At 42.3% G+C, this 23,486-nt stretch overlaps 1 protein-coding gene across 2 annotated transcripts in view; it reads left to right on the top strand.

Annotated features, from left to right (window-relative positions):
* Positions 1-1,598: 1,598 nt before the first annotated feature.
* Positions 1,599-23,486, top strand: part of LOC127634286 (procollagen-lysine,2-oxoglutarate 5-dioxygenase 2-like) — a 97,064-nt gene continuing 75,176 nt past the window's right edge. The window contains exon 1 of one of the 2 annotated variants that reach the window (XM_052113776.1): positions 1,599-1,971. In XM_052113776.1, the coding sequence (XP_051969736.1) occupies positions 1,875-1,971 (97 nt within the window). In that variant the 5' untranslated portion in view covers positions 1,599-1,874. The remainder of the gene's footprint in view (positions 1,972-23,486) is intronic. The other variant, XM_052113774.1, reaches the window with a different exon arrangement.

Below are 23,486 nucleotides of genomic sequence, written 5' to 3'. Positions count from 1 at the left end.
TGAGTATTATTTTTTTTGGAAACTTGTGACTTTAACTTCACTACATTTGAAAGCCAAATATCGTACTTTTCACTCCAATACATTTCTATCAAGGTCCTCGAGGAGAGAGTCGTTACTATGTAGCAGCTTTGAAAATCAGTGGAAGATTTTTTTTCTTCTCTAAAATGTGATTGTTTTTTTGCAGGTGACAATAATCACTCTTGTAGGGTCACGTGTAGTAAAGTTCAATGATTTCCCAACATTTTTTGAACACTGATCAGTTGGCAAAATGGAAGATGGCAGTTCCTTGGCGCAGTGTGCACACCCATGGCCATTCTTAGAAAATATGTTCTAGTTTTCTGAAAATGTTAAAGATTTGTTTTGTTTGAAATGTTTGCATTGTTCGCCTAAAACAAACCATATCACAGCCTTCAAAAACTCGCTGTCCAAACTGTGGAAGCATATTGAGGTATGTAAACGTTTAATTTCTTGTGAAAGCTTGAAATTATCTGTGCTTTAGAGCTAAAGTTTCAGTATGAAGTATGGTTGGACAAATAATTTTTTATGGATTTGCCTGCGAAGTTGCCATAGCCTTGTGGATACACCGCTAACGCATAAGGTTCGACAATGACATTAGTTAGCATGCAAAAGCGTGAATTCAAATGTAAATTAGCTTAAGAGTTAAATAAGTTAATATCTTTTAACTTTTATCATTTTTTAGTTGTTTGTTTGTTTGTTTTTGTTACCTTGCATAATTACTATAGTTACAAACACCCACACGGTCTAAATGATAACGATTTGCCTATCTATTAAACCTTTAACAAAATCATAACGGAACATTAACATCTGCATTGGTGCTGCCGCTGAGCCAGAGAGAGCCGTTATCATGAGGTATGAAACGCTTCATAAACAGTCTTTTCTAGTCCTAGTGGTCATGGCTGTATTTACAGCAATGTCACTGTCCACTTGATTCAAATGTGGATGAATGTACACACATAGATGTGCACACTGCCATATCTGTGTAAGAACACTACCATGCTGCTTTTGTGGGGGTTGGTAGGAGTGTTAAATGAAAAATTAAGATGCTTATTGTCTTTTTTGCCAATTCAGTTGTTTCATTTCTGTAGGTTTTGTAACAATTCCTAAAGCTGTAGGTAGCTTCAGAGGCATAAGTTATTGTATTACATACAACAATGCATCAATAATTAAACAATGTGTTGACATAAGTATCAAAAGTAAATTGTGAGGGAGTAATATTCGACCAGAAGTATCTGTACTTTCTCTAAAGTAATGGATTTGTGGACTTTGTCAACCTTTGCCTGTCAATGTAGATTTTTAGGGTTTTACTATCTTTGTGTTGAGACTTTTGTTTAGTGCATTATTCCACAATTTGTTAATTTGGAACATTAGAAACACAATTATATTCATATTTTTTTTTCTTAATGGCAAGCTGAGCAATTAGTTTCTATGGGTGTAAATGTACAGGGTACATTATTTGAGCTCATATACATCTGGAGAAAAGACAGCTGAGGGGTGCGCTCAAACACAGCTGCACTTGTTAAATCACACGTGTGACACACACACACACACACACACACGCACGCACGCACACACACGCGTACGCACGCACACACACACGCACGCACACTTACTTATGTTACTCCTGTCTGGGGTAGATCGAGGGCACCATCAGCAGTCAGCTTGTTCTTGGGGGAATACCGACCACGTCACAACTAATATCTAGGAGACCTTACCTAATTGATCCACGACTTTCTACCGTGTGTATTTTTTGTTTGTTTTTTTAATAACGGACTCACCGCGCGCTGACCAGTAGAGCTACAAAAACTTCGAATTCTTGGTTCACGCGGTCTCAAAGGATTTCAGCGGGAGCAGCGATGGAGCGCCCGCAGTGCTGTTATTTTCTCTCTTTGATGCTGATGTTCATTGTTCATTATTCCCAGAGCATGGAGAGAAAAAAGGATATTCTAGCAGGTAAAGAATCCGTTAGACTGGAAATGTGCGCTCTGCTGTCTAGCATTTACATTGATCTGGCATTATTGCAAGTTGAACACTTGTAATAATCCAAACTCTCTAAGCGCGCGAATGTAATGACATCACAAAATATTTTCCTCACACTATAGATGTGAGTCAGTAGACGGAAAGTCTATACAGTCTTCCAAAATTATGTTTTGAGAGCTGTGAACTCGTGTGATCTAACATTAATAAAAAGTATTGAAAAGCTATTTTTTCCTTGGATCTTGTGCATTGAAATATCTATAGCCTATTTATGAAATATTATAAGTGAATGTTCATGATATTTCTATATGAATGAACATCAGTTATGATAATGAAAGTCATTCATTAAATCAAGTGTTTCCATATGGTGAATTAAAATACCTTGCTTTTTGCTGGGATGTGAGGGACGGCAGGTAGACCTTTTTTCCCACCCAGACGTGTTATGTGGGAATATTTGTCTTTGGAATACAGTGAGGACCAAAAGTCAGAGCACAGAGAATATTAGGGATGCTTTTCCTGTTTAAGCCTGGCAACAGATTTAGGATAAAGTTGTAGAATTTAAACAAAACGATACTAAATGTTTAAATTTCTGCACTATTCTCTAGGTCACTAAAATCCATACAGACACTGGATATGGAAATATAGGCAGAACACATATATGAAATATACTGTATGTTCATTCTCGTGCCACCAAAACAGCGCCATCCCGCCTCTCAGAACAGCATTCTGAATATGTTATTCTGCTCATTACAATTGTACAGAGCAGTGATCTGACTTTGTCAGTCATTCTGGCCATTCTCTGTTGTCCTCTCTCATCAACAAGGCATTTCCATCCACAGAACTGCCCCTCACTTTTTGTTTTTGGCACCATTCTGAGTAAATTCTAGAGACTGTTGTGTGTGAAAATCCCAGGAGATCAGCTGTTACAGAAATACTCAAACCAGCCCGTTTGACCTCAACAAGCATGCCATGGTCCAAATCACTGAGATAATTTTTTTTCCCCATTTTGATGGTTGATGTGAACATTAACTGAAGCTCTTGACCCGTATCTGCATGATTTTATGCAATGCACTGCTCAGAATGGTGCGAAAAACAAAAAACATAGAGTGAGTGGCAGTTCTGCAGATGGAAATGTCTTGTTGATGAGAGAGATCAACAGAGAATGGCCAGACTCGTTTGAACTGTCAAAGTCTACAGTAACTCAGATAACCACTCTTTACAATTGTGGTGAGAAGAATGCTTTTCTGAGATGAAGGCTGGTGCTGTTTGCATGGCATGAGGGGGACCTACTCAATATTAGGCAGGTGGTTTTAAAGTTTGCTGTTATTTTCTGAGTTCCATTTGGTCATGCTATAATTAGATTGTGATGGTAAACATTTAAATTCATTCAAATATTTTGCAAACAGTTGACTGTGCCCATTTTTGTTACTGTACAGCAATATAGCCTACAGTTACTCTGTTAAGTGCTCAAGAAGCCTATTCAGAGGGAAAAAATATGACCCTAACAGTTTCATTTCCAAGCAACATGACTGCGGCAATCTTTATTCTTGACAGTTGTAGAGCTACATTTACATATACAAGGCAACTAAACAAAGGCATTTATCAACCCAGTTCTGGGACAGAGTGATGCAATTTATTCCTTGGAAAAATGTAAAGTATTTTAAAAACAATCCTGTGTAACGTGGATCATCTGGGAAAAAAGTTAAGCAATCTTAATTTTGTCTGTAGATAAAATCCAAGGACATTCTGTGAGAATATAGAATTAAATTTGGTTCCAACTGCAGAAAAAAATACTCACAAAACTTTATAAGTTTCACTAAATAGAATTCTCATCTAAAAAGGATCTTCTTAGAAAGGTCACTGGTTAAAACATGTCAAACCCAAAACCTCTAAGTGCAGCCATATGCCACATGAGTATTCTTCGACTGCTACTTCACACAAATGTATGGCAAAGGTGCACATTTCGTGTGAATATGTATATCTCCCGAGGTAGTAATGTTTATAACATCTGGAGTTCTGTATAAACACAGCTGAAGTGGTGTTTTTTAAGGAGTCAATCTACTGTTTCACACTTAAAGACTTTGTAAAGAGTTTCAGTTATGTGAAGCAATGAGCCTTGTCACCTTCCAAAAGTGATCTTTCCTTATACCTTGTCATTGTACAAAAAAAAAAGAGTAGCCAGGGATGTTCTTCTTTTCCCTACTCTTGCTTTCTAGCAAAACGTTTTGCCGCCTTCAGTACTTTCTTGATTTGAACTATTCCTCTGTTACTAAATGTTCCTGTTCTTTTGGTATTTCACTGTTCTGTCATCCTTTACTCAACTTTATGTTATTTGAAACCCATATGACTTTCTTTCTTCTGGGGAAAAACATATTTTGAAGAATGTTTACCATGCTACTTCCCATACAATGAAATAATTCAGTGACCAAGGGCTGTCAACTTCAATAAAGGCCAACAAAGCACTATAAAAGTAGTCCATAAGATTTGTGGAACGCTTAAGTGCTTTGACGTCAAACCATGTGGTCCCCCTCAAACCTTGGAGCTGGGTGGTGTCCCCCTTGAGCATTTTGCAGCTTCAATATAAGACATGATGCCTTAAATACAGGATGTTTCTCTGTCCAACCGCTTAAATACAGGATAATAGGCGTCCCTTACGGAATGTCTTCATTTTAGCCAAAATAAGGAGTGTCAAGGCTAATACAGGACAGCTGGCAACCCTAATTTTGGTTGAAATATTCCTTTTAAGATCTTTGATAATCAAGTAGTGGGTGACCTGGCATAAGACCTATTTTATAAATACAGACTTTGCATTATTCAGTTGTGGACAAAGCGCACACATCCTGGGTGCTGACTAGGGCGATGACGTCGACGCAAAAAATACGTCGACGCAAAATATGCGCGTCGATTCGTCGGACCCAAAACAAAGATGGCGGCGCCGGCGAGTAGTAGTAACACGAGTGGCTCCTCAGAGTATCAGAAGTGCAAGGCGGCATGCACTCGTTCCTCTAAAGTATGGGAATTCTTTAATTTAAAAGGAAACAATTCCGTGATATGTCGTCTTTGCAAAATGGAGATGGCCTTCCATTCTAGCACCACGACAGTGCACCAGCAGCTGCAGATGACAGAGCACCGTAAGTTTTTTTTCAACTCCCCACTTTGCACTCGATGTTGGAGTAGGCTATAATACGCTGTCGACACCTAAAGTTTTCGCTTATAGCTATTAATAATGCGCTTATAGCTATGAATGTCGTGAAAAATACATAGAGGTCACTGACAACGCGCTGACAGACAGGACCAAGCAGGTAACATTTAATAAAGTCTCAACTTTCAAATTTGGTCATTCAAAGAAAATGAAACCATAAATAGGCCTACTATTTTGTGGCTCTTTAATGTGTCGTGACAGATTGCCTCAGTTCAAGCTGCTCGTGAACCGATCATCTTTTCCTTGGTTAATTTATAGCATCAAATATGCTAAACATGAATGTAGCCTACATCAGAAGGACTGTTGTTTTAACCGCAGAAAGATGTCAGTACAGTAGCCTACAATCCATTATTCAAATTCAAATCCACCGACGTTAATCTTCTCTCTCCTGACTACTTTGTCGGACAAAAATGGCGTATTATGATTGATTGATCAGATCGCCAGTCAATCAAACTCCCGGCAATTTTTTTTAAACATTTTATACACCCCCACCCCCGATGAAACCGGTATTACCGGTGTTGTCACAAGTCGATTAATCGAATCGAAATCGAATCGGACTGGAAAAAATTAATCGTTAGATTAATCGATGCATCGAAAAAATAAATCGCTAGATTAATCATTTAAAAAATAATCGTTTATCCCAGCCCTAGTGCTGACACCATAAAACAGATTATTTGCTGCCTGATAATTCAACACAAAATGCCATTTGCAACCCATTTACTTCTATAATGTATAGATTAGAGCGAAATAGGATATTAAACGAGACTTGATTTTAACAATTGGAAATTGATTAGATCATAAAAAGTGGATGTTTCTTACTGGAATGGAGCTAGGTGGTTGGATGGGTATATACTTTGCAACGCAAGCCGAAAAGGAAGGTTGGTTCAGAAGCGTAACCAGGGATGCACCGATCCGATACCTGGATCGGTATCGGCTCCGATACTGAAGCTTTTAGCCAGATGGGGTATAGGTCCGATGAGCACCAACCAAATCCGATACTGTGTGTTAGTCATGTTCGTTACTGTCAAGCTCCAAAAATGACAATAAATAACCATTAAGACACAATTAAAGTAGTTCATATGACTCGTGCATTTCAAAGCCGCTTGAAGACGTGCAATAGCTCTGTGAATCGCAAAAGGCTGTGTTTAATAAGTAAATAATAAAATGCACACACAGCTCAGGCGTGTCAGTGAATGGCGCTGCACTGTTTACACACACACCCACAGCTATTTTTAGCCTTCACGCGGTGCGCAATATTTGAGCGCTACTCACGAACAACACCTCAGATGTAGATGCTCAATAGTTCGGTTCACTTATAATATGCATTTAGAACGGCACTGGAGGTGCATTTTAACAGAATTTGAATAAGAAGTGAATTAAACTACTGTGAACTTTCCTACAAACAGACACATGCAGGATGATTGAGATATATTACTATTATAGTATATTATTATCATTTGTTTACAAATGATAATAATATTTAAGTTGAATGGGTTCAAAAAAATAACTGTGTGAATGAAAAGTGAGCCGATATCTTACAACTAAAATGAACAAAAAAGAGATCTGAATCCTTTAAAGTCCAGTTACAATGTTTTGATTATTGTAACGGTAGCATTGCAGCATCCTATCAGTTTGTTTGCCATGAGACGTCTCTGATAATCAATGTACCCCTCAAAGACACAATTTAATCAAACTCAAAATTAAAAATAAGCTCCCTCTTTGACACGTTTGTGTTTAGTTATCAGGTATTTGTGACTGAATTTCGAATTAAGTGAAAAGTCACATCATTTGTGATCACTATCGATCAGCGTTTTCATGGTCGATCATTGCTGCCATGTCTTGAGTACCCGAGTCCTTGAGTTCTTTTGCCCATCCCTAACAGTAAGTCGATCGTAGAAACCATTGGCGCCAGTGCTCTCTATGATCAACTTAAGCTTGCGATGCTTTTGAGAAACGCAGCATCCATCTATTGATGGACTACACTCTTATAATGGAATACATAGACTATCAAATGCCAACAAAAGTCTTCATCAGCCAATTAACATGGACAATTGCATCTATGTGAACTTCTGCTGTTAATCCAGGATAGAATTCAAAGATATTGGTCATTAATCTTTGTTATGAACAATTAACGAGGCAGACAAGGAGATGCGGATCCAAACGCAGTTTGAGTTTATTAGAGCAGAAAACAACAAATGAACAACCCACGATGGGGAAAAGAAACATAAACCAAGTAAGCTGACCAGGGTAGACACGAACAGGGCACAAGGAAGAGAAGCACACGCCAGGACAACATCAAACAACGATCGACAAGGACTGAACAAAAAACCAGGGTTTAAATACACAAACATGGGAAAAGGGGCCAATGAAAGAACAGAACTCAAACAAGATAACAAGGTGATTAACAGAAACCAAAGGCAAATTAACAAGGGAATGAGGGACGCCTGGAAGAAATAATCAAGGGAACACCAATCATAATAACAAACTACAAAGGACTACCAAAAACCAAACAGGAAACAGGAACCAGGAAACAGGGGCTAAACTAAACTTCAACATAAGAGCACAACAACAAAGGAAACCAATGAACATGACAGAAACCAAACAGGAAACAAGGACTAAACTGAACTTCAAAATAAGAGCACGAAGACAAAAGACACCAATGAACATGACAGAACCCCCCCTCAAAGGATCGGATTCCAGACGATCCAAAACAAAAAAAACAGGAAGAACAACTGACAAATGACAGGGGGCACAAAGGGCAGACAGGCAGTCCAGGGGGCAACGAGAGGCAGACCGGCAGTCCGGGGGGCGACGAGGGGCAGGCAGGCAGTCCAGGGAGCAACGAGGGGCGGACAGGCAGGCCAAGGGGGGCACAAGGGACACGGAGAGAGACAAAGGAGGGCGAGAGGGCAGATTAGCAGTCTCTGGGGGTGTGTGCTGGGAACCAGGTCGGGTGGCCTGGGAAGCTTCCACCGGGTAGGGGCGGGTTTAGGTGGACTGGGAGATGGCTGCAGAGCAGGGGCCGGTTCGGGGGGCCTGGGAGGTGGCCACAGGACAGAGGCCGGTTTGGATGGCCTGGGAGCTGGCCACAAGGCAAGGGCCGGTTCAGGGGACCTGGGAGGTGGCCATCGGACAGGGACAGGTCCAGGAGGCCTGGGAGGCAACCTCAGGACAGGGGCAGGTCCCGGAGGCGGAGCTGAGAGGGGCTCTGGAGACGAAGCTGTGGGAGGTTCTGGAGGCTCAGGAGGCGGAGCCAAGGGGGGCGGACCCATGGAAAGCTCTGGAGGAGCAGGAGGCAGAGCTGGGGGAGGCTCTGGGAGCTCAGGAGGCGGAGCTGAGGGAGGCTCTGGGGGCTCAGGAGGCGGAGCTGAGGGAGGCTCAGGAGGCGGGGCTGAGGGAGGCTCTGGAGGCGGAGCTGAGGGAGGCCTAGGAGGTGGAGCCGAGGGCGGTGGCGCCGTAGGCAGTTCTAGAGGCGGAGGCCTGGAAGGCTCCGGGGACGGAGCTGAGGAAGGCTCAGGAGGCGGAGCCGCAGGAGGCTTTGGAGGCGGAGCCGCAGGGAGGCTCGGGAGAAGAGCCCTAGGAGGCTCGGGAAGCTCTGAGGGCGGAGCCGTCGAAGGCTTGAGTGGATCGAGAGGCGGAGCAATAGGAGGCTCTGGAGGCGGAGCCGTAGGAGGCTCTGGGGGCGGAGCCACAGGAGGCCCCGTAGGCGGAGCTGAAGGAGGCCCCGTAGGCGGAGCTGCAGGAGGCTCGAGAGGCTCTGGGGGCGGAGCCGTAGGAGACTCGGGGGGCGGAGTCCTGGAAGGCTCGAGAGGCGGAGCCCTGGAAGGCTCGAGAGGTTCGAGAGGCGGAGCCCTGGGAGGCTCGAGAGGCGGAGCCCTGGCAGGCTCGAGAGGCTTGAGGGGCAGAGCCCTGGCAGGCTTGAGGGGCGGAGCCCTGGAAGGCTTGAGAGGCGGAGCTCTGGGAAGCTCAGGGGCGGAGCTCTGGAAAGCTTGGGAGGTTTGAGAGACGGAGCCCTGGAAGACTCGAGAGACTTGAGGGGCGGAGCCCTGGAAGACTCGAGAGACTTGAGGGGCGGAGCCCTGGAAGACTCGAGAGACTTGAGGGGCGGAGCCCTGGAAGACTCGAGAGACTTGAGGGGCGGAGCCCTGGAAGACTCGAGAGACTTGAGGGGCGGAGCCCTGGAAGGCTCGAGGGTCTTGGGAGGCGGAGCTCTGGGAGGTTCGAGAGGCTTGAGAGGCGGAGCCCTGGGAGGCTTGAGAGGCTTGAGAGGCGGAGCTCTGGGAAGCTCGGAGGGCGGAGCTCTGGAAAGCTCGGGAGGCTTGAGAGACGGAGCCCTGGAAGACTCGAGAGACTTGAGAGGCGGAGCCCTGGGAGGCTCGAGAGGCTTGAGGGGCGGAGCCCTAGGAGGCTCGAGAGGCTTGAGGGGCGGAGCCCTAGGAGGCTCGGAGGGCGGAGCTCTGGAAAGCTCGGGAGGCGGAGCTCTGGAAAGCTCGGGAGGCGGAGCTCTGGAAAGCTCGGGAGGCGGAGCTCTGGAAAGCTCGGGAAACTCGGAAGGCGGAGCTCTGGAAAGCTCGGGAAACTCGGAAGGCGGAGCTCTGGAAAGCTCGGGAAACTCGGAAGGCGGAGCTCTGGAAAGCTCGGGAGGAGGAGCCCTAGAAGGCTCGAGAGACTTGGGAGGCGGAGCCCTGGAAGACTCGGGAGGAGGAGCCCTGGAAGGCTCGAGAGGTGCTGGCTCTAGGATGGGCACGACCACTGGCGCTGGCTCTTGGACGGTCACGGCTACTGGCGCTGGCTCTTGGACGGTCACGGCCACTGGCGCTGGCTCTTGGACGGTCACGGCTACTGGCGCTGGCTCTTGGACGGTCACGGCTACTGGCGCTGGCTCTTGGACGGTCGAGGCTTCAGGCGCTGGCTCAGGGACGGTCGAGGCTACAGGCGCTGGCTCAGGGACGGTCGAGGCTACAGGCGCTGGCTCAGGGACGGTCGAGGCTACAGGCGCTGGCTCAGGGACGGTCGAGGCTACAGGCGCTGGCTCAGGGACGGTCGAGGCTACAGGCGCTGGCTCAGGGACGGTCGAGGCTACAGGCGCTGGCTCAGGGACGGTCGAGGCTACAGGCGCTGGCTCATTGACGCTTGAGGCTACAGGCCCTGGCTCATTGACGCTTGAGGCTAACGGCACTGGCTCACTGACGCCTGAGGCTACAGGCACTGGCTCGGGGACGGTCGAGGGCTCAGGCTCGCTCACAGTGACATGCGTGGGCTTTAGCTCGCTCACCGTGATATGCGTGGGCTCTGGCTCGCGAGACCGGGCTGGCGCGGGCCGGGAGGCGGAAGCCCGTCTTCTCTCCCTCCTCCGGGCAGACGCAGTGGGCCGCGCTGGCTCTTGGAAGGCGACTGGCGTGGGGACGGGCTCGCTGACAGGTGGGGCTGGCGCGACAGGAAGCGCCAAGGACGACTGGGGAGTAACCACAGTGGGAGGAGAGGTGGAATCCTCCTCGGTGAAGACCACGGTGTAGGGTGAGCCGCAGACCAGTAAGGTCGCCTCCAGGAAGTCGTGGAGAGTCCAACCAAGCGTTGCCGGCGGCAAACGCTCCCTGAGCGAACCGTGTAAAGTGTCCCTGAAGAAGACCACCAGGGCTGAGTCCGGGAAGTCTGTGAATTTCGCCAGCGCGAGGAAGTCGCTGATGTGGTCTTCAACAGGGCGGCCCTCTTGTTTGAGGTTGAGCAACCGGCAGTTGGCCCGTATAACTGCTGGATCCATAGTTGGTCGATCGTTCTGTTATGAACAATTAACAAGGCAGACAAGGAGATGCGGATCCAAACGCAGTTTGAGTTTATTAGAGCACGAAAACAACAAATGAACAACCCACGATGGGGAAAAGAAACATAAACTAAGTAAGCTGACCAGGGTAGACACGAACAGGGCACAAGGAAGAGAAGCACACGCCAGGACAACATCAAACAACGATCGACAAGGACTGAACAAAAAACCAGGGTTTAAATACACAAACATGGGAAAAGGGGCCAATGAAAGAACAGAACTCAAACAAGATAACAAGGTGATTAACAGAAACCAAAGGCAAATTAACAAGGGAATGAGGGACGCCTGGAAGAAATAATCAAGGGAACACCAATCATAATAACGAACTACAAAGGACTACCAAAAACCAAACAGGAAACAGGAACCAGGAAACAGGGGCTAAAGTAAACTTCAACATAAGAGCACAACAACAAAGGAAACCAATGAACATGACAGAAACCAAACAGGAAACAGGAAACAAGGACTAAACTGAACTTCAAAATAAGAGCACGAAGACAAAAGACACCAATGAACATGACAATCTTACAGTTCATACAAAATATTTGTTTAATCACTGTCCCTTAACACATACTTGGTTTAATAATTTTAAACCATGACTTGAACTATACATAAGTAATATTGACATTATATTCCTGATGTTAGCCAGAGGGGAACTGGCCCCCACAGTGAGTCTGGTTTCTCCCAAGGTTATTTTTCTCCATTAATCAACATCTTATGGAGTTTTGTGTTCCTTGCCACAGTCGCCTTCAGCTTGCTCACTGGGTTATAAATACAATTATTATTTAATTACTTATTTTTAAACACAAATCACAATCTTATTTTATCTAATTACACTATGATGACTCATAGACATTATAGATTTATGTTCTGTTAATATCTGATCTTAAAGCTTCTTTGAAACGATGTGTTGTGAAAGGCGCTATACAAATAAAATTGACTTTATTTGACTGGCAGCCCAGGACAGTCTATTTGGAAAAAAATTGTGTCAAGTTTTGACTTTAAACTACCGACACATACCGTTCTCAAAAATTCCAAATTTAAGGAGTGCAGCATATTAGAATAGCTCTAAATGGATTTCTCAATCGCCAAATGCTGATTTAAGGTTTTGTGTACCTTTACACACAGTAAGTAAGCTACTGTCATTAACAGTTACTGGCAACTGATGACGCAGGCAACGGTTTCTGCTACATTTAACACAAGGGACAAAATATAAAGAAAAAAGAAAGAGAGACAGAAAGGCAAAGAGCAGCACAGGAAACTTCTGGCAGTTGTGGCATGACATCACCACAGTCTGTAAACCCGTCCTCCAGCCTGTGTATCCTAGAATGTTTTAAGACTGAATGTTCCAGACTGTGACTCTTTATGTCATCTCTACTGGAATGCCTGTGGGGGAACAATCACAATTCTCAATATCCACCCACGCTAGACCTCTAGTCCCATTCATGATGAAATATATAGGCTGGATGGCAGCATAAGATATATAACTTCCGAATCCAAGTAAATCATACATTATAAAACAGAACATACACTGGCGGCCAAAAGTTTGGAATAATGTACAGATTTTGCTCTTATGAAAAGAAGCTACTTTTATTCACCAAAGTTGCATTAAACTGAGCACAATGTATAGTCAGGACATTAATAACATGACAAACTACTATTACAATTTGGAAAAGAAATGTTCAGAACTTCTTAAACTACTTCAAAGAGTTCCCATCAAAAAATCCTCCACTGCAGCAATGACAGCTTTGCAGATCTTTGGCATTCTAGCTGTCAAGTTTGTCCAGATACTCAGGTGACATTTCACCCCACACTTCCTGTAGCACTTGCCATACTGCCGACTGTCTTGTCGGGCACTTCTCACGCACCTTACAGTCTAGCTGATCCCACAAAAGATCAATGGGATTAAGATCCATAACACTCTTTTCCTGTTATCTGTTGTCCAAAGTCTGTGTTTCTCTGCCCACTCTTTTCTATTTTTTTCTCTTTCAAAAGTGTTTTTCTTTGCAATTCTTCCCATAAGGCTGCACCCCTGTGTCTTCTCTTTACTGTTGTACATGAAACCGGTGTTGAGCGGGTATTATTCAATGAAGCTGTCAGCTGAGGACATGTGAGGCATCTATTTCTCAAACTAGAGACTCTGATGTTCCTATCCTCTTGTTTAGTTGTACATCTGGTCTTCCACATCTCTTTCTGTCCTTGTTAGAGCCAGTTGTCCTTTGTCTTTGAAGACTTTAGTGTACACCTTTATATGAAATCTTCAGTTTTTTTTTTTTTTGTGCAATTTCAAGCATTTTATAGCCTTCATTCCTCAAAACAATTATTGACTGATGAGTTTCTAGAGAAAGTTGTTTCTTTTTTGCCAATTTTGACCGAAAATTGATTACATCAGTAATGTCCTGACTGTACTTTGTGATCAGTTGAATGCCACTTTGGTGAATTAAAGTACCAATTTCCTTCCGAAACAGCTAAATCTGTACATTATTCCAAACATTTGTCCGTGTATATGCTTGTCTATACTGCTCACTGCTGGACTTGGCAGGTCTAGCCTGCAATTGGTCTTGTCCAACATGGTGTCACTCAACCACACACTTGATTAAAGATGTCTGGTTTGTATAGAGAGTTTTGTTGGATCATGGCTGTGTTTGTTAAATCATTGAATGATTGTCTGTGGTGCAATAAGCAGTTTGCTCATTTGCAAGTTTACCGAGCTGAAAGGATCATAAACAGAACTAAAACTGAATTGTTAAGTCCCAACTATGCACCTCAACCCTTCTAGCCTGGTCTTTGGTTACTTTTCTTGTTGACTGCTAAGATTTTTCAGGCAGCTGTTTCAGGCAGAATTTATCATTTCTGAACCTGTTGATTTTATTTGATGTTGACAATGAGCACTGAGGACAACTTCAGCATGATTGTTTCCTCAGAGAGCACATGAAGAGCATAATAAACACATCAGCTTTCGGTAGCATCGGCTTGAATGACTATAACAGTAAAATATATCATGAAAATTTTTTTATATTTAAATTTGGATATTTTTAAACTGACTACTGTATTAACAACTACAGAGGAAATCTTGTAGTGTATATTGGACATGGCAACGAAGCTAAATGGCAAACAGGCATTTCAAGTAGAGCTTAAGTTTTAACGGCACTCATCTCCAGCACACGTTGCAGCTTATAGAGGCCGTATTGGCAGTGTCTTCCCACCCAAGACTGCACCCAAATGCATTTGGCCCGTGTCTTTCACACCTCGGAACACAGAGTAGCAGCAACACTAACAGCAACACTCCCATACAGTATATCCATGTAGCGCATTTGGCAAACAACCACTAAAACATGGGTTCTAGTCCTGTGGGAACCAGAAAGTAATCACATTCACATAAACAATTGTGAGCTTGATTCAGAGTCTGCATTTTCATTCTAAAATGTAATATTTAGTTCATTGACGGTTAGGTTTAGGGTTGAGGTTTGGCTTAGAGGTTAGAGTTAATTATATATGCATTCCTGTTTACTGCATTGTATCATTTACAACTAAAAATACAATTTGCTTTTGGTACCTTCATGGATATTCCACCCGGAAAATGGAGCTTAGACATGCCCATACATTTAACAATTCTAGCTTCAACTGAAGGTCCAGTGCTTCTAATTTCGGTAGGCAAAGACCAATTTCAGCAGTAAAACATTTGACCTGCTGTGACCGAATTCAAGGTGTGATCAATCTGAATGTCCATGTTCTTAGTACTTCCCATACTCCCTTATAGGGACATGGCAGGTATAATTAGAGTTGTGAGGTACTAAAACTCGAGTTTATGAGGCTTTTCAGAACAGAACAAAAGCCGCCCACTTTTTGGCTTGTCTTATTGCTCCAGCCAATACAGCATTCCTGCTCCACAGCATTGCTTGACTCAATTCAGCATAGGAAGTGACCACAGTAATTGCCATCATTAGGCCCAGCAGGCCTGACGTCATCCAAATGACCTCCATTTTTACTCTGTTCATCATGCTTGTGATTGTTTTTCCAGTTAGGGAAAAATAAATAAAAGTTACTGGTACATTCGAGCCCTAACCCAACTCTTTTGGGCAAGCCAATGTTAAATCAGATGCTGATGATGTCATTCATATTCCATTCTGCAGATATTTATAGTTGAATTGAAGAGATGCAATTGAAGGAGCTGCCCCCTCTGACTATAACCCGAGAATATTTTAGTACACTGGTAGACGCGCATGTTTAAACAATCAAGGAAATGTCTGAAATGATGCCTGTCTAACAATTGCCCCACCAGCTTTTCTCCTGGTTTGTTCTGCGCCCAACCTTCAAATTAGGTTTCTGATCCATAAGTGAAAGCACGTTTGGCAGCCATCTGGCTACGGAGATTTAGAGTGTTATGGAATATCCACATGTATGTGTTTATATATAAGTATCATATCATAATTGTCATGTCCAAAGCAGCTACTTGTGATTACATAAAAATTCTGATGTTGGCTAGTTGTATTTCTCACATGAAACATGAGATTGATATCTGTGTGTGGCAATTGATTCTGGTAATTATGGTTGGGATTGTTTTTTACTTAATTTTTTCCATTTTGGAACGTGACAGTCCTAATTCATATTCACTTTAATAATATGGGCAAGAAGGCCTTTTGTGTTTCCACGGAAGAAAGAAATTTTAGCATTTAGTCATTTTGGAGTTTCACAGCCCCAATCCCCATTCACTTTTACTGTATGGAACAAAGTGGACAGGATATTCTACAAAAATGCACTCCATGGAAGGAAGAAAGTTGAATGGGTTTGAAAAAATGGGGGTTATGAATAATAACTGTATTTTTTGGTAAAATTATTTTGTGAAATTACTCCTTTAACATAGAAATGTTAAGCGGGCAGAAAACTCCCTAGACCAAATCGGATGTGCTGGTCTGCTGGAGAAACACAGTGACATACTGTTTGAATGCTTGGGTTCTGTGCATAGAGTCTGGCTGTTGAGGGCTCAGACCATTTTAAGGTCATTAATGAGACTCAGTAGAGTTTCTATTGGGGCTTTTCCACTGCATGGTTCAACTCGACTCTGCTCGCTTTTTTGGGGTTTTCCATTGTGGATACTACCTGATACTTGATACTTTTTTTAGCACCACCTGAGTCCAGGTTCCAAGTGAGCCGAGCGGATAGTAAATGTGGCATCAAAATCTTGCAGATTACTGATTGGTCAGTGAGAATCGTCACTACCAGCATCACTGGATTTCCGACATGCGACATCAACCCGCTAGTTTTAATGTTAGCAACAGCGATAACAGTATAATTTGTTCACGTGACTTTTGAATTGTGAAAAAAGAAATGGCTGTGTGCAAAGCCACACCGTGGTCAATAAACGAGGTGCAGACGGTCCACTCGTTAGCAATGAGCAAAAAAAAAGTCTCTCAAGAAGTGTATCAGCTGTTGGCCACACATGGCTACCACCGGACCTACTTAAAAAAAAAAAACTTAAAAGTGACTACAGAACCATCAAAGTGGAAGTGGTTCGACCAAATGGACGCTATCTAAACCGGCGAGCAATGGGAGGGAGAGTGCCCTGGACTGGTGTTGATCCACGATGGAGGATGGTATGTTTTGTTATGTTAACTCTATACTCTGCTTGAAAGCTTCACTTTATTTAGTTGACCAGCTACTGGAAGCTTATTTCTAAAACAACACATGTTACACTTGTGTAAAATCACCATGCAACAACTGCTTTATGCATCACAATGAGCAAGTAGCTAACAGCTAGCAGTCATGTTATTGTTTTGGTCAGTTTGGGTAGTGTTTAAGATGATATCACAGCGGTGCAACTGTGACGATCAGCCTATAATCCCACTTTGAGGTGACACTAAACTGCAATCGAAATGCAAGCTCAGAAACGTAAAGCGAGTAGAGTTGAGGCGAGTCAAACCGTAACATGCAGTGGAAAATTGCCATATGATTCCAAATATTTCATACAGTGAGATCACCAAACGTGGTAGGAACAGTCTTACCAGTTATCTGCACCAACACACTCACATGGAGAAATCAAACAGATTCAAATTTGGCTAAATCAGGGTTTCTCAACCACTGTCAATCATTGTCTGCTGGGTTGTAATGTGTTTTCTGAGTGCAAATGACCAATTAGAAAGATAGAACTGTACATTTGCAATGTTTGGGGCAACTGTCGAATCATTTTATTGCCACACGACAATAAGTCAGAGGATGCATTTCTCTGATGTTAATTTTTAGCTGTCCAAAAACAATAATACATAAATGCTACGAATCGTTCTGTTGGGACAAGGTCTCTTTACGTAGCGTATAGATATATATATATATATCGTGAACGAGGGAATAAAAATTTTTTTTTTCACATACATGATGTATTTTCCCGGATAACGAAATACCTGACTGGTAGAGAAAGCACGGATGAAGTTCTTTGCCAGAGAGATTTTAACAATTGTTGTAAAACCATCTTTCAAAAAGATGAACAAAACACATTTTAATTGCACTTATTTTTTTTCCAGTTTCATTTGAATTTTGAGTTAAAAATAAATAAAAAATAAAGTTCTAAGTTTGAAATCAAGGTGTTGTGCTTTATTGTGTAGGCTCAACCATAAACCTGCTTAACGAAAATATCCCATAGAACCACCTAGCGTCCAACCAGCGGTAATACTAGAGTTTAATAGAGTTTTTTCTGTGACCAACCGACCAATCAAAACTTTGTTGACCAAGACTCTTCTCATCGACTAACCTTTGGTCGACTATCAGGGGGCAGCCTTAATCTTTATTAATGACCTTTTAATGAACTGATGTTCTCAACAGTAATGTAAGTAGGTCATTAATTGAGATCTATTTACAGGCTACTGAAAGTCTACTGAATGTTTGTTAAAACACTGTTTACTAGCTATAGCAAATCAGTTGTGTTGATGTAGTGACACTAGGGGTTGCACTTGGGAGCCCCAAACACCTCTGATCTTTGAGGAAAGGCCAATGAATTTACATGCCACTCCCCCGGACATACGGGTATAAAAGGAGCTGGCTCGCAACCACTCATTCATATTTTTTCTTCGGAGCAGAGCAGGTGTGTTCAGCGAGCTGAAATCCTCCGTCGATCCATTCACCTCTGCATAAAGCTGTTGGATTTACGGCACATTACAGTGGCTTCTCCCCCTCGGGCACCAGTGGGTGACCCTGGGCGCTTCAGCAGTCTAAAAGAGTATATTTCCTTCTAAAAGAGTGGCACTCACGGAAAGCGTTTTTTTAAAGATGTTCGTTTGTTTATATTTCCTGGTTGCAGTCCTTACCTCTCCACTTCCGATGGCCATGATCGCTGCCTCACATGCTTGGGTGCTGCCCACGCAGAAACAGCGTTCGTGGATGGGTCATGTTTTCACTGTGAAGGCATGACTAATGCAACACTGTGGTCGTGACTTTCCTTCCTCAGAGGGAAAGCCACCCCAGCGGCTCCCTGCAGCGGTCCTTTTACCTACAGGTTTGAGGCGGCATCGGTTAGCACTGGGGTTGATTTGGGGATTCCAATACGAGCCGCTCCGCTGGGTAACCCCCCATGGACCTCCCATTCCCCAGCACGCTTTGCCCCGGTCGAGTTCCATGTTTTAAGAGATGGCTAAATGAGATGCTCTATATCGTTCAAATGGAAAGCTTTTCACTTTCAAGTATAAAACATTTGCTTACATTGCCCAAAAAATAATTTTGCCCCAAATTTCCCATTGGCAAATTGTGTCACTTGGTTGCATGTCTCTTGGTGTGAATAGGCCTTAACAGAAAAGAGCACAGTAAATTTTATCATTTATTCACCTGACGTATGTTGTCCCAGCAGAGACATGACAAAAAAAGTGTGAGAAGGCCATGTTATTGTAGGCTGAGAGCTTTCTTAAACATACTCATTCTCCGGGGCTCCAACTGTTTATTGGAAGATAAGCTGAAAAGGACCACAGAGAAAACAGGGTGTGTTCTTCTGTTTCCCTGATATATAGTTGAAAAAAAAAGAGACTCAGTTTAAGGAGCTGTCTTTTGTTATTTCTTGAAAATAGAGACCCGGTTTCTCCTACTGAGAGTTGTGTGTTCTTCGTGGTAGAAGTTTGGTTCGGAGTGTATCGTGGTGCTTGTCCAGTGCAGTGCGAAAGTTTACACAGATGGCCCTGGACTGTGTACGCAGGAACAGTTTAAAGCACTACTAGGTGAAAAGAAACAGCTTGCTTGTCTGACGCAGCATTCCTTTGGACCTCACCACCATTCACACATATCTGTCAAACACTGTCTACTCAGGTCAGCCCAGACTGTGTACTACATAAAAAAAAAAAACATCTTCTTAAAGTTCACACCACTTTTCCCGCAATATTTTGCTTCAGCTCCATCCTAGATGTGTTTAGACATTAGCGGTGGAAAACTTAATTCTTTGGAGTTTTGGACAGTGACACCTCTGTCTAGTGTATGTCTGCTTGCAGTACATCTGTCTGTGGACTCCATAAACACACATTATTGCCCTATAGGGGGATACTCCCATAATACTGAATGTTATAGTCATTTTTATGGATTTGCATCCACAAGAAACATGGAAAATACATCTAGCTCAACACAAGAGTGCATTATTTTTGTAATCACAGCTGATTAAAGTGATTACACATTATGTGATGGCTTGGTTTGAGAAACAACTTTAGAAGACATTTCATAACCACTAATTTCTTCCTGTGAAGATGTCTTTCTCCATATGGCAGACATGTCAAGATTAAAGACACACTACACGGAGATGCATGACTCATTAAAGACTCTGTACAATATGGATTTTTTGAAAGAAATAAGAGAAACAGCATTTTGATCATCTTAAAGTTGAAATAACATTTAGTAGCTAAGGCAATCATCACTATTACTAGTTCATAAAAAAAATGCAGTGTGATCTTAAAGAGCTATTTCTACCTGAACTGACCCTTAAAATTTGCTTTGTTGTAAGCTTCTATAATCAGATTGATTCTGTGATGTTAAAAAAATATTTATTTCAGTTCATTTAGATAATTCCACATGAAGCAAATTTTTTAGGTTAAAATTTTTATATTTTTTCAGTGTAATCAAATCGTGCATCTGTTTTAAGCAATCAAACTTATGGCATACTTTACTGGTAAATTGAAAAACCCTATACACTTACATTGAAGGAAAGACCCGAAACATATATAGGCACCAGAATTGCCTAGAGAATTGAGTGTGAGCTCTTCTGATCTAAACCTGTTATCAGCCACTAACCTACCACTCAGGGATGAATTTCCTGTAGAACTATGTAACTCACTGCGTAACCACCTTAGTACTATACAACATTGGAGCTGGTCAAGACTGTTTTCTGAAACTGTAGTAACTATGTCACAGATCATCATTCGAACCATATTGGTTCAACAACATAGAGCTGTCTTTAATGACATTACGCAGGGGTGGAGTAATAATTTCTGCTCAGATTGGATAAATGTCAAAGTATAATAGCTCATTTACACACTGTCCAGAAAGCTGTTTAATTTGCAAAAGCTGCTGAAGACACGAAAGCTGCATGCACTATGTAAAAGCGACGGATACATTGCACTGCAATAATGGGGTTTCCCTTTACCTCAGACTCTGGGGTTCCCCCGAAGCACTTGAGCACATTTGCCTTCCTCAAAAATCGATACAAAATTCACTTGTGCGTTAACATAGACATAAGCCATGTTCTCTGATAGAAGCCATACGAGTAATGATGGGACTTGCAACCATAGTTGGCTAACAATGCTTTTGGGAAACACAACCCAGAACATGATTGAAACCATTAAGCAACACCCAGAAAACCAGTTAGAACACATTATGGCCTCTCACATTTTTGTCAGAAAATGTAAAAGTCAAGTTAAATATAATTTGATAACATTAGGTATAGGAGGCTTAGAAGTGGTACTGAACAGAAGATGTTAGTCCACTTTAACATGAATTCTAACATAATTGCCTGACAACTCGTAATAATTTGTACGAGATGGCAAAATTGTGAAATAATATTTGAACAATATGACTTGGCTTTTACGAAAAGGTATGACTTTCATTCCCGTAGAGACCAACCAATCAACAAACATAATTACAAATCAGTATAATACAGGTATCACATTTCAGTTAGCCTCATACCTCGCACTTTTCCGTGAAGTTCTCTTGTAAACGTATACAGTACATTTTTTCTGATTGGATGGTTATTTCCTATTAATATCCGCTATCTGCTCATAATCTGCAGTTTAACCTCTTGTTTTAGCCCAGCGGTTGATTGACAAGTGAGGGGTGGTGCTTCACTGCTGTCCTGGATGCATTCAGGATGGATAGCATTTTACACATATAATGGGATGTGTTAACATACTTTTTTGACTACCTCTCTATGAGTTGATCACAAAAAATCTTTCACCCTATTTACACCTGTTTTTAATGCTGACCACTTGTGATTGGATCACCCAAAATGCACCTTAATACCAAGTTTAACAGGGTCTCTCAGTTAAGAGAACTGGACTTGTGATCTACCCTTTAATCTCATCAGCATGGCACAAAAGAAGAGTACCCTTAGTAGGCTGCCGTAAACGTTTGTTTTTGCTGTTGTCTTCAGGGATCAGGACAAGGTTAGGTGACTTGTGGGTCAAAGCAATTGGTTTATTTGCTTCCTTTAGTGACACACTACAGAGAGAGTATGTAGCCCCCCTCCCCAATCTCATCCATTATGCAAATATTTTAAGATGCCATGCTGGAAAATACCCTGTAAATTATGCAAATCTGACCCTTTTCTAGTGTGATTTACAGCCAGATTGATAGTGTATGTTAATTAATTTTTACTTTACTACGTGATGACTGTAGAAACCACTGTCCCAGTCGTGTAATGCATTCTAGATTGGCAGACCATGGTGTGTACATCACTGAAATAAATTGGCCTTTTCTAAAATTAGTGACATTTTCATGTTGATTCCCAAACAAGATGTAGCTCTGTATATCTTGGTTAAGCAGAACAGCAACAAGCAATCATTGATTTACCCTATCTGTGAAATGAGTTTATCCCTTCTGTTTTGCTTTAACATGACCCTTGTTTAAGGCTGACCATTATGACGGAATAAAAATGTAATCAAAAGTATCAGTCAAGACATATTCACTGTTATTGATTTCCCCTGCTGTTACCAGAAACCTTGACCCGACTCTACAGAAAGGTCTTTCTCAGACGCTGAGGCTCAGTGAGACCTTGATTATGGCATGGTTTTGGCATAATCATCACTAGCTGAGGTTTACATTCTGTTAGCTATTACATTACAGTCTCTACATCCAGATATACAGATAATGTATTACATTGAGCAGGAAGAAAGTAATACATGTGTGTGAAATCAGGGAATCATTTCAGTTCAAATTTAAAAGCAAAGCCTGCATGTGATTGTCTCTAAGGCAGCTTGGCTTTTCTCAATAAATTCTTATCCATTAACAAACTGAATAATGTGTTCTACAGAATGTTTTGGCTCTTTTTATATGCCTTGTGCTTGTGCAATTTTTTTTCCACATTTTGAGCACTCATGTGAGGGGCAAATGTGAAATACTGTGTAATTGATCGGAATATGGTAAGTATTAAAGTCAACATAAAAAAGGCATTCACAACCCATTTTACTATGGTAATATGTTATATTTCCATGTAAAACAGGATAAGTAAAACAAAATGTAGGGCAAAATTTACTTGATCCATTGGGAATTGATTGGACCATGAAAAGTGGTCTCAATATGACTTTGTAAATGGATTGATGGAAAGGAGGGGTCAAGAACCGGCTTGACGATATAAATAATAGTTCAATGAAGAACTAAACAAAAAGACAAACACACAAATCTCTCTCTCTCGCACTGCAGCTTCCAGTCAGTTTTTCCTTCTCTGAGGCTTGATTAGCCTGATTAGGAGCCGGGTGTGCATCATCACGATCCGGCCCCGCCCTTCCTCCGGCATAACGTACCTCCCCTCCCCTCATACCTGGGGAGGTGCGTGCCTTCCGCACCCTCTGACGGCAGGTCATCCTCAAGGGGATAAAGGGAGGGAAACCCAAAAAAAGTGTGGCACCTACACGGCGTAACGGCGATCATGCCAAATTAACAAAAACGTCGGAGGCAGACCTCCGGCCCCTGGCAGCAGTAACCGCTCTTTATTATTCATTTTATATAGAGGTATAAATCTTCACCTGCCTCACAATTCAATTTGATTATGATTCAGAGGGTAATGATTCGATTATAAACCGATTCTCAATGCATCACAATGCATCTTGTCCTCCCAATCCTTTTATTAATAATACACACACTTGAAACTCTTTTTCTTTTAGCCTTTTTATTAACCAGCTGTTTTCAAACAAAGGAACATTTCAAATTGCATGACAACCTGTCTATTTGTAAACAAAAAACACTTTTTTGTAGTGCACTTTAAATGTAATCAACAAAAATAAAGTTTGACATTTTAAACAT

The sequence above is a fragment of the Xyrauchen texanus genome, chromosome 41 (genome assembly GCF_025860055.1).
Source record: "Xyrauchen texanus isolate HMW12.3.18 chromosome 41, RBS_HiC_50CHRs, whole genome shotgun sequence".
NCBI lineage: Eukaryota > Metazoa > Chordata > Actinopteri > Cypriniformes > Catostomidae > Xyrauchen > Xyrauchen texanus.
Note: the sequence above shows the minus strand (reverse complement) of the source record. Positions and strands in the feature narration are given on the sequence as shown.